Source organism: Drosophila ananassae, chromosome 3R (assembly GCF_017639315.1).
Source record: "Drosophila ananassae strain 14024-0371.13 chromosome 3R, ASM1763931v2, whole genome shotgun sequence".
Taxonomy (NCBI): domain Eukaryota; kingdom Metazoa; phylum Arthropoda; class Insecta; order Diptera; family Drosophilidae; genus Drosophila; species Drosophila ananassae.
Window position 1 is genome coordinate 21360621 of NC_057930.1, and position 11077 is coordinate 21371697.

The 11077-nt window shown below is 45.0% G+C and overlaps 3 protein-coding genes across 6 annotated transcripts; 2 read left to right on the forward strand and 1 right to left on the reverse strand.

The window, feature by feature from the left end:
• Window positions 1-622: 622 nt before the first annotated feature.
• On the forward strand, window positions 623-2795 carry LOC6502426. The gene has a single exon (XM_001962208.4). The coding sequence runs from the start codon at window positions 683-685 to the stop codon at window positions 2636-2638; it is 1956 nt and encodes a 651-aa protein (XP_001962244.1). The 5' UTR covers window positions 623-682; the 3' UTR covers window positions 2639-2795.
• A 96-nt stretch (window positions 2796-2891) lies between these two features.
• On the forward strand, window positions 2892-6051 carry LOC6497364 (pancreatic triacylglycerol lipase). Of its 2 annotated transcripts, XM_001962207.4 has the most exons (5): window positions 2892-3482; window positions 3981-4066; window positions 4124-4483; window positions 4544-4975; window positions 5032-6051. In XM_001962207.4, the coding sequence occupies exons 2-5, from the start codon at window positions 4030-4032 to the stop codon at window positions 5637-5639; spliced, it is 1437 nt and encodes a 478-aa protein (XP_001962243.2). In that variant the 5' UTR covers window positions 2892-3482; window positions 3981-4029; the 3' UTR covers window positions 5640-6051. The 2 variants fall into 2 exon arrangements, with proteins under 2 accessions (XP_001962243.2, XP_032307605.1); XM_032451714.2 differs by lacking the exon at window positions 2892-3482 and having other exon boundaries at window positions 3863-4066.
• LOC6498182 (aspartate--tRNA ligase, mitochondrial) lies at window positions 5849-11005 on the reverse strand. Of its 3 annotated transcripts, none has more exons than XM_001962206.4 (8): window positions 10878-11005; window positions 10407-10560; window positions 10116-10335; window positions 9078-9578; window positions 8837-9015; window positions 8687-8776; window positions 7199-8629; window positions 5849-7134 (listed from the first exon to the last, which is right to left on the reverse strand). In XM_001962206.4, exons 3-8 carry the CDS (start codon window positions 10330-10332, stop codon window positions 6328-6330), a joined length of 3225 nt encoding a protein of 1074 aa, XP_001962242.2. In that variant the 5' UTR covers window positions 10333-10335; window positions 10407-10560; window positions 10878-11005; the 3' UTR covers window positions 5849-6327. The 3 variants fall into 3 exon arrangements, with proteins under 3 accessions (XP_001962242.2, XP_014762027.1, XP_044572353.1); XM_014906541.3 differs by having other exon boundaries at window positions 10805-11000; XM_044716418.1 differs by lacking the exon at window positions 10878-11005 and having other exon boundaries at window positions 10407-10592.
• Window positions 11006-11077: the final 72 nt, after the last annotated feature.

Here is an 11077-nt window from a genome sequence, read left to right on the forward strand (position 1 = left end):
AGGTCACATACAGACCACATTTTTTAAGTTTTTGGGTGGCAGGAAACATGAATCAATATAAACTTAGAATGCCATAAGTTTGGTGGCTTTTAGGCCACCAAATTTTTTGGCTATTTGAGAAAATGCACCTGTTACCACATTGCGTATACGTAATATATTCGACATAATTAGCTTTAAGAAAACTAGAATTTATGAATTTGTAATGGATTTTTGGACTATTGCCTATTTAATTTATTCTTGATTAAAGTTTAAACATTATATTACATCAAAATTACCATTAATGGCGAAAGAAACGAATCTTTCTCCCATTTGTTGAATTTTGTTTATGTTTGGAATTGGCAATCAAAATCTTATTGCAAAAATCCATAAAGGAACACGCGTTCCATAATGCCAAATACTCATAAATTCAAAAACCAAACATTTAAGGAAATTTCGAATTCGTAAACAAATACGAATTCATCGTAGAACAGTGTAAAGTATAATGGTTAAGGTCAAGGCAATATTTAATAATACTTATATAGCGAGATCAGGCGAGAACGAAGAGTAATAGAAGAGCTTTGATAGAGTCTAATATATAAATTATACTCCACATATGATCCGGGTCTTATCAAGCTAGTAGAAATTTTTGCGCAGTTTTTGTGAAACACAACAAACGAGCGGATCACAATAAAATAGAATTAAAATGCTCTGGAAGCTTCAGTTTATATTCCTATCTTTAGTAATACAATTAGCAAAATCTGAAAATAATGCGGCGTCGGTTGCGGAACCGGAAGAGCAAACTGAATCGGAAATCGAAACGGGCCAGTTTTTCAGTCACCTTTATAAGAAAAACCTACGCCATATGGTGAAAATAAAGAATGACTCGTTGGATCCGTGTGATGATTTTTATACCCATGCCTGTGGCAATTTCAACCAAGCGACGGATGACGATCCAGATGAGTCACTGCCTCCGTTTTTGTACAATAAACAGGATAGGATGACCTTTTTTCAGGCTCAGGTGGGAAATTTCCTTACCATACCAGGTCGATTGGTCTCCCAACTTTATCAGGAATGCCGGCAAAGAGGAGAGAGTCATGTGTTTAGTGTCCAGTCGGAACGGTCTCATTGGGAGCGATTGCTGACGGAGATTCCCTTTCTCTCCGGGCACCAGGATGTACTCTCCGCATGGCCCTTTCTCCAACACCAATGGGAGAGAAGGCGTCTGAACGGGAAGCTCAATTGGATTGCCCTCTCGGCTCAACTGGCAGCGCATGGGTTTCCTACACTCCTCAATATTTACTTTGCTTTGGACACCATTTATGTGACTCCCATTGAGGATCTGCCTTGTCCGAGTCTGCAGGAGTTTCAAGACAGTCTGGCGGACACTCTGACTGGACGCCATCATCAGGTTTCTCATATTGTTTCCCACGAAATGAGGGTTCTGTGTCGTGGAATGAGGGGCGAACTGCCATTGGTGAGAAGCCTTACCAGGAACGGCAGAACCACTACCCCCCCACCTGGACAGGAGCAACTTATCCTGGATGAAAATACTCTGGAGTACTTTCAGCATTTTTTTGCTGCCCTACAGTTTTCGAAGGATCAACTGGAAATGGCCAGGAAATTGCCCCTTAATGTGGACAAAATCTCACAGGCCTGGGAGGTTCTGCGGCAAACCGAACCTAGGATAGTTTACAATTATGTGATGTGGCAAGCCTTGGAGCACTTACGCTATCCGGACTGCTACAAGCTGACCGAGGAATTCGAAAGACTGATTCACGCAGAGTATTGGCAATGGTATGTTTTCAAGCCTCATCTTGCAAGGGATGTGGCTTTGGCTGCCTACCAACTCCACACCACAAGATTCCAGCAGAAGAGAAGATCCTCACTTTCCCGAAGAGATTGGTATGGTCGTCTGTTGCCCGCCTCCGTGGAAAGGAAAGAACTACAAGTGGCCCGAATCCTGCAGGCTTATGCCCAAAGCTATTTAAATATTACGGAACTCAACGAACACTACAGGGGACTAGAGTTCAAGGAGAACTCTTTCCATGGAAACCTATTGATTCTCCGAAAGGCTCAACTGGTTCATAGCTTTTCATCCGTTTATGTGGACGAAGAGGATGTGAATCAGCCAGCCTATTTCCTGAGGCACTTTCTGCACTTTGTTATACTTTCCCTTCACCGTCCAACATATCACTACTATGCCACCCAGGGACTGGAGCTCTGGAGGCAGTCCAAGCTCCTCTTGGACACGGATGGCAAGTACACTGCCCTGGATTGTTTGGAGAGACAAACACTCCAGAATTATGACGCCGGAGCAGCTCCCATTTACCGCCAACTGAGCTCGGAGGAAATAGAGGAAATCTTCCACTTTTATAGATCCTTTCAAGCCTCGCTCTGGGACTACAAATTTTGGCTGCAAGGCGAGCGATTTGCCTTCGCAGAGACCTTTGTCCTGGATTACTTTGGACTTGATCCCCACAGGATACTGTTCTATGCGGTGGCTCAGCAAATGTGCAATCGCCAAACTGATATTTTTAGGGCACAACTGAACAGAGGATATATGAACATGCCTCAGTTCCAGGAGGCCTTCAAGTGCGGAGTGGATAGGCCCATGAATCCGCCCGCCAAGTGTATGATCAATATGTGTGAAAATAATTAGAATTTGACTAATAAGATTTAAGGAAATAAAAGACATAATACTTAAAAATAAAAATCTGTTTTTATTTCAAAAATTGTGTCTTCATCATGCTATTTTTAGTGAAATGTAAATATAAACTTAAATCCATCTAAATAGCGTTTTCACTTTATAAGCTTACACATGTACTCTTCAAATTTTATTAGAAAGGCTATAAATAATTTAATGGATTTGACAATATTACCGATCTGAGGCACACATGTCGTCAATGGTGTGAAATGTACGTCCATCTAACCATTAATTCGCATTTTGTTTGACATTCCATAGATCTGATTTTAGAAACTAAAGTATATGCTTTGGCAGAGAGTGGATTTTGGGAAAAAATGTAGTGGGCGTTCGAGACACACGTATCGGTAATAAATTGAACAAAAATATGAACAACATTTCCAGAAAAACTATACAAGCGAAAAAAAGCAATTAATTTGCGAATGTTTTTAGTTTTTACAAAGCACACGGAAACGGAATATATTGAAGATTTCTTTTGAACTGATTTAAGAAGAATATACCATATCATTTCCAAAATTTTGTTGCCGTAACTTATTGTATAATCCCCTTCATGGGTCTATTTGCAGAAGTCATTGTTGCCCCGGGTCGGGAAGCGCCTGCCTGAGTTTATCTTTGTGGGTCTCTGGAGCAGTGCAAGTCAATAATGGTACAAGATTCTGGTTAAGGGCAGCCGAATTCTATAAATGCAAAAGACCAGGCGAACATTCGCCTTTGTACGTGCTTCCAGATCGCTGGCGATGACATCCAAAAGTTTTCATTCAATGAACGCATTTGGCTGAAAATTGAAACCACAGACACGTAGGTGAGTCTCCATAGGTCCGAATGTCCAAGAGTGATTACAAGTGAGTGACTGAGTGAGTAAGAGTGAGTGAGTGCTTCAATGAAAATGCATTTATGAGTGTTTGTAAACAAATAATCTAAATGACGGATAGTCATATATCCTTCCATTACACAAGTCATAAACTAAAGCTATAGAAAAAGCATGAAAGTTTCTATTTCAGTATGTACTAATCTAGTGGACATAATTCTTGGAATAGTTTGCTTATGACACTTTTCTGTGTCTGCTTAGCTGGGATTCTCATTTCGGTTTCACTTTTCCACCCGCAACTCTCACTTTATAGCCACTCAATTGTACTCACACATTGGCTTGCCGCCTTACCTCTTACCAATACTCATTAATTTTTGGCCAAAATCGACTTGACTCGAGCAGCCGGCCTTCAGTTTCTCCAACGTTTTCAGCCCGAGCACTCCATGAACTCCTAAAAGAAATTTGTTTTTTTATTTCATTATTTTTAATCAGTTGGAACAGCAAGGTGTTATTCGGATTGAGTTACTTTATATCTTCAGCAATGCACTTGTCATGTGTAATTGGTTTTCTAGCTCTAGGTTTGTAATTCAAAAGATTCCATTTGAAAAATTGTTTCAATTATTGACAACTTCCAGTGAGTTTAAGCCAGAAGACCTTGGCCAAGGGATTTTTAACCAGCAAGCCTATACAGCTTGAAGAAACCACACTGGAGCCCACAGGTTCTGCGCCTTCCCCATCACCTCCTCCGTCTAATAGAGACATCACTGTGGGTCCTTGTAAGTGGGCTATTGGTCGCAGCTGTCCCGATCCAGATGTCAAGTTTTATATATACACCCGTCACAATCCAATGGATCGGCAGTGTTTGCACATCGATGAGAGTCTTGAGAAGTCAAATCTAACCGCCTCGTACTTCAATCCAAGATATCCCACGAAGATCATAATCCATGGCTATAACTCGGACATGTTCTTGCATCCATTGCAGCAGATGAGAGAAGGTAAGGCTTGATCCTAAATAAAAATGAAAATATTAACAGAAAATACACTCCATTTCTTAGAATACTTAGCCAAAGCGGATTACAACATCATCTATGTGGACTGGAGCGTCCTGTCGCCAGGACCTTGCTACATCAGTGCTGTCCATAACACCCGTCATGCTGGCACTTGCACCGCCCAGTTGGTAGAGCGTTTGGTGGAAACAGGGAACACGGATATCCATATAATAGGTTTCTCGCTTGGAGCTCAACTGCCCAACTATGTGGCCAGAAATCTAAGCTCCTTCACGCTGCCCAGGATTACAGGACTAGATCCTGCTATGCCGCTTTTTATAACGGCTGGCAGTGCGGATAAGTTGGATCCCAGCGACGCCAGCTATGTGGATGTCATCCATACAAATGCCCTGGTCCAGGGTAAAATGGAGCGATGTGGTCATGCGGATTTTTATATGAATGGTGGAATCATGCAACCCGGCTGTAATGGACAGAAAATAAGTGAGTTTTCGAAAAATAATTCAAATAATCCAAAAATAAATACGTTTTCCCTCCAGATTCCTTCGCCTGTAGTCATCAGCGTGCTCCTGCCTACTTTCTGGAGTCCATACGCTCCCCCAAAGGCTTCTGGGGATGGGCCTGCAGTGGCTACATTGCCTATCTCCTGGGGATGTGTCCGCCCACCAACTTTCTTCTCGAAGCCGGAGATAATATCCGTCCCACCACAAGGGGAATGTTTATGATAGACACCAACGATAGTTCGCCATTTGCCCTGGGAAAATGGACGGACTTGCCCACCTTGGGCGCCAAGAGGCCATTTCTAAGAGGTCCTCCGCAAAAGTTGAAGGCTCCACCAAACCAGGGCGTGGATCCCCTGCTCCAGCACATAGACCAGTTTGGTAAATTGGCTGCTAACTTCAATAATCTGCAAGTATTTCCCAATGCTCAGGATCCCTACGAGCACTGGACTAGTTTCAGTCCCGAACAAAAAGAAAACAACGAAGACGATGACTCCGTAGAGGAACAGGATCTGGTGGAGTTTGAAGAACTCGACGACCGTCAGTTGACTTCGACAGCTCCCCCACTGGACTGGTGGGATTACCGAAGGAATCTCACGTATGGATTCATAGAAAATAATATATTCGCAGTGCCAAGATTAGATTAGTCCTAAAGCCATTTCCAAAACCCTACCTTGCCCTCATTCCTTACTAACATTTAAGTTTTCTTTCGTTAAATTGAAGCCTTTTTAAAAATATCCTTAAATATTTTCACAATTCGGGTGACTTTTATAGCAAAATGTTTATTGAATTCCTGACAGCTTAAAATAAAGTATAAGATTAGAAGACTATGCATGCAGAGAATGAAGATAAAACGTCTCGTAAAAATAGATTTTATTGGGCCAATCGTTATAAGTGTAATCATAATCGTTAAATAATCGGTCTTTAATAAAATTCAATTGCTTCAATAAATGTAAATTATTTGAACAATCATTGGCTTTCAATGTCGCTGGATGAATTATCGATTAAAATGATGAGTTTCAATGTGTATATGAATAAACTAGGCAATTACGAATATAATAGCTTGTTTGTTGATTTATGTTATGGTACGTGGTATTAAATTGATTCCATACTGAATATAATCGGGCCTGTAAAATTTCGGCAACCGGATCGAGATGTGCTATATTTGCTGACCTTAAATTCCGGGTGGTGGGTACATTATTCTCGGATATTCTGGTATACAATTATTTGTATAACGATTCGTTGAAATCGATCCGTGCCCCATCCTACTGCCCTGACTACTGAGCTTAAACCAAAAATGCTAATCCGTAATATTGTTTAGTGAAGACCCAATGCCTAAACCTTCTTCTTGGGGATTCTCTTGGCGGCCCGTGCTGGCGTGGCTGCCGCAACGGGAGCAGGCTCGGCTGGGGTGACTTCCTCGTCGGTAGCCGCCTTGCCCTCCGCCTTCACATCCACGTCCATCTCGGGCTGCTCCGTGTCGCTGGTGCCCGACATCGGCGACGGCGGGGCACGCTCCTGATCAGGATCATCATCCTCCTGTTCGTGTGAAGTATTGTTGGCTTCCTCCTCCTCTTCCTCTGCCAGGGCAAGGTGGTACAACTTCATCTCCTCATCCGAAATGGGCACTGGGGCGTTGGAGAGAGGATCACGGCCGTTAAGCGACTTGGGGAATGCAATAACATCGCGAATGGATCGCGCACGGCACAAAATGGCAATCAAACGATCCAATCCCAAGGCGATTCCACCGTGAGGCGGACAGCCCGACTCCAAAGCGCTCAGCAGATGCGACAGGTGATCGTGGGGGATCTTGAGAATCTGCTCCAATATGAAGTGCTGCATATCGCGATCGTGGATGCGGATCGAGCCGCCTCCGACTTCCTGGCCGTTCAGAACCAAGTCGTAGGCCTGAGAGCGAATGTTCTCCATATTTTCGCAACTGGTTGCAAAGTTGTCCAAGTCATCGGCATGCGGCAGAGTGAACGGATGATGGACACTCTCCAGCTGCTTGGTCTCCGGATTACGCTCAAACAGCGGGAAATCGATAATCCACAAGAAGCGGAAGTCGTTGTGCCTCTTGGCCCTGCCGTTTTCCAACAAAAAGTCGCGATAGTCCAGACGAATGCGACCCAACAAGGTGCGCTGTAAATAAAATTCCACTTTAGGTATAAGATTATATATAATATAAGGTCAAGTCGATACTTACAGTCTCTACTTTGGGCCCAATTCCTAAGAAGAGAAGATCGTTCTCTTCGAGATCGAATTTTTCAGTGACCTCCTTGGCCACGTCTTCGCCCAAGAACTTTCCCAGCTTCTCCTGGACATCCTTGGTCGAGACAATCTTGCGCACAAACAGAGTTCCCTTGAAGGTCTTGCCCAAGCTCTCGTAGTGCTTCCGAGCGGATCCGTTCCAAAAGGCCTCAGTACCTCGCACCACGATGGCGTAGGCTCCGAGATCCTCGAACTTGGTCTTATACTCATCGCACTTCTCGATTATCTCAGTAATGTTGTTGAGAAGGAAACCGAAACGGGTGTCCGGTTTGTCGACGCCGTACTTCTCCATTGCCTCCTCGTAGGTGATACGACGGAAGGGGGTCTGCAAACGGGGCAGGTCCTTGGGCCAGGAGTAGCGAAGAACCTCCTCGATCAGCTGCATGATGTCATCCCGATTGGTGAACGACAACTCGACATCCAACTGAGTGAACTCCGGCTGACGGTCGGGACGCGTAGCTTCATCGCGGTAGCAGCGAGCCACCTGGAAGTATCTATCGATGCCCCCAGACATCAGCATCTGCTTGAACTGCTGCGGGCTCTGGACAAGCGAATAGAAGTGTCCCGCTTTCCTGGTGGGCACCACAAACTCCTGAGCACCGCCCGGTGTGCGTCTGAACAGCGTTGGCGTCTCCACCTCCACAAAGCCCAAGTAGTTTATCAAATACTCGCGCATTTTCATGATGACCGTCGAGCGCAGACGGAGATTGTGCTGCATGTCGTTAAAGCGGAGATCCAGATAGCGATGAGTCAGCCTCAAGCGCTCGCCAGCCCGATTGAACTTGCGAATCTCGAACGGAAGATTCTTCTTAGCCGGATTCAAGATTGTCACCTTGTCGGCGTCCACCTCAACGTGTCCGGTTTGCATCTTGGGATTGATGGTGGCAGCCGGCCGGGGTATCACTATACCCTCCACTCGCACAATCGACTCGATCGGGACACCCGTCTCGGCATAGTCCTCCAGTCCTTTCGTTTTCGCCGACAATAGTACCTGAGTCTGCCCGTAGGCGTCGCGCAGGATGAAGAACTTGTTCATCCGCTGGAACTCCAACCAGCCGCAGATCACCACCTTATCGTTAATTTCACTGGAAGTCAGTTCTCCGCAGTGGTGAGTCCTATCGGCGAACTTGTTGATGTCCGCCACCTTGCCGCGATGCTCGGCTTCAACGTCATTGCCATCCTCCTTGGTGTTGCCATTGTTGGTGGTAACATTTTCGGAGGCAGAGGTGCTGTCCTCCGCCTCAAGATCATTAATCGAAAGCTTCTGCTGCTTCTCCTTGGCCTTGATCGGGCCATCGTAGGGATCGTCGGGGTTGATAATCTTAACGTTCGTCACACTAACCTCTATTTCACCAGTGTCGTATTTCTGGAAGGGATAACATGATTAGTTGAAGATCTGTGAGAATCTGGGTGTCCTCCTTACCAGATTAACATTGGCTTTAGGCCGGCTAAGCACTTTACCGGTGATTTGGAGCAAGGTTTGCTCCGGAGTGGACATAAAAGTGTCCATTAGCTGCAAGTCGAGAAGGTTAATCAAAGATTTAATTAAAAATATCATAATGAAGACACTCACCGACTTGTCCTCAATCATAAGCTGCGTCTGTCCATAGCCGTCCTTGAGCTGCAAGAACTTGTTATTCTTCGAAGAGGGAATCCAGCCCACTAGAGTCACAGTCTTGCCCACATCATCCCGCCTCAAATCATTGCACGTTATGTCGCGGTTCTCGAAGTACTTCAAGATGTTCTCATTCTCTGCAAGGATATATTTCATTTAAGCCCCAATTCCATTGTGAAAAAATGTAGTAAGAACTCACTGGCTAACTTGTACTCGGTACTGGTGATTCCATGATGGTTCTGCTGCTGCGCCATGGTGCTGTAAGTGCGCTTGTCACCCGCCCGCTTGGTGCCGGTGGTCGGGAAATGAATGTTCAGAATATCCTGAACTTCCACCTCAATCTCACCAGTGGGCATGGTCTGATTGCACGAGTTGTGCGGACGACGCATCACCTGACCGACAATGGTCAGATTCGTGTTCTCCGGCATGTTGTTCATGCGTCGGGCCACACGTGGATGCTTGTCCTCCAGCACGACCAGTTGGCAGGCGCCGCCGTTGCGATCCCGGAGCTCGGCAAAGCGATTCACTCGCTTCTTGATCAGCCTGCCGGTCAGCTCCACAAAGAGACCGCAATGATGGTTACGCAGCTCGCCGCAACTCAGACGCAGCGGCTGCTGGGGCTGCGAGTTCATGTTGAAGTTGCTCGCCATGGCGCTCATCAACTGCATCAAGTCATTGCCCGAGATATTGGGACCGCTCACTGGAGGGGAAGAGAAGATAATGTTTATTAACCAAGTGCATGGAATGACAGTTGAAATCCTCACACTTTGCAAATACAACAGGCATCTTTCTTGGTATAGTTTCAATGATGTAATGTCTATAATATTCTTTCAAAAGTAACCTCACAGTTATAAAGTAAAGCTTTTAACGGACATGGCTTTATCAATCACAGCTTACTCACTCCTCGTGCTCCAAAAACTCATAGCTACTAAGCTTTAACTGTTTTTATTTCTTTAAAAATAGCTTTTCGATTTTGGTTCTAAATAGGAGTAACAGTAGCCAAGACGATGTAGAAAAACAAAACCACTTCCAATTTAATTAAATAGTTGTGAAATGAATTCAATTTGGTTTTTAGCAAAAGATAAAAGGAGTTCTTGTGGAAAACATAGATAAATCTCGTAAAAGTCAAAAGAAAACTTCTGTTTCAAGGTTAACTATCATCATATTTTATTAGACTTGTGTTTTAGCCGGCTTTTGTAAATACTCCCAGCTCGCACATGCGCCTTTTGGTACTCACTGTTGAACGGATTTGGTCCAGGGCCGGGACCAAAGTTGTCGTTAAATGGCGGCGGCCCACCACCACCACGAAAGTTGTCGAAGTCATTGTAGCCGCCACCGCCACCACCACCGCCGTAGCCACCACCTCCTCCACCACCACCGCCACCTCCTCCTCCTCCGCCGCCGCCACCACCACCATACCGGCCTCCAGCACCACCACGGTATCTGCCGCTCATGCTCTGCAAATGGGGAAACATTATTATTATCCAGGGAGAAGTCTTTTGTCTGAATCATGAGCACGAGCACTTACGTGATCACAATTAGCCGGGTCTGCCGCTGCTAAACTGAACGAGCTTGGGGTGCTCCGAATTAAATTACGCTTTTCCGCCGGTTGGCTGCCGTTCGCCGCACTGCGCACTAGTTGTTGCTGCAGAAGCACCCGCTGGTGACTTCGCCAAAGAGTTCTGGAAATTAGTAACATTTTTTAAAAACGAATTCTACGGGCATTTAACAATTGCCTCATGCAGAAGGAAGAAATAAAAAATTTTTTTTTCTGTTCGGACCCCAGCACGAGTCACACACACACACACATGCGCACGCACAATCAGACAGCGGACACATACACAAAATCTTCATGTGTAGGGGTGAGTTGATGTGCCGGGCGTCGCAAATATGCCGACGAAAACTGCGAATAATAGATAAGCGTACCGGATCAGTTGGGTCAACTGTGGGGCCACAATACACCGTATACAGACGGACAAGTATTACGGAACAAACGCACTTTACAATCCCTTCAATGCGAGGCTGATATTATCAAGGTTTTAAAGAAGAAAAATTTAACTGTTTTGGCTTGACTGAGAATCAGATAATTAGAGTGACCGTTTCTGCGTAAACGCTAAAATACATACAACCGGGCATATACGCCATGACGCATTACAATCCCATGCAGCTTTTTAGGATTTCCAGTTAAGCTTTTTATTT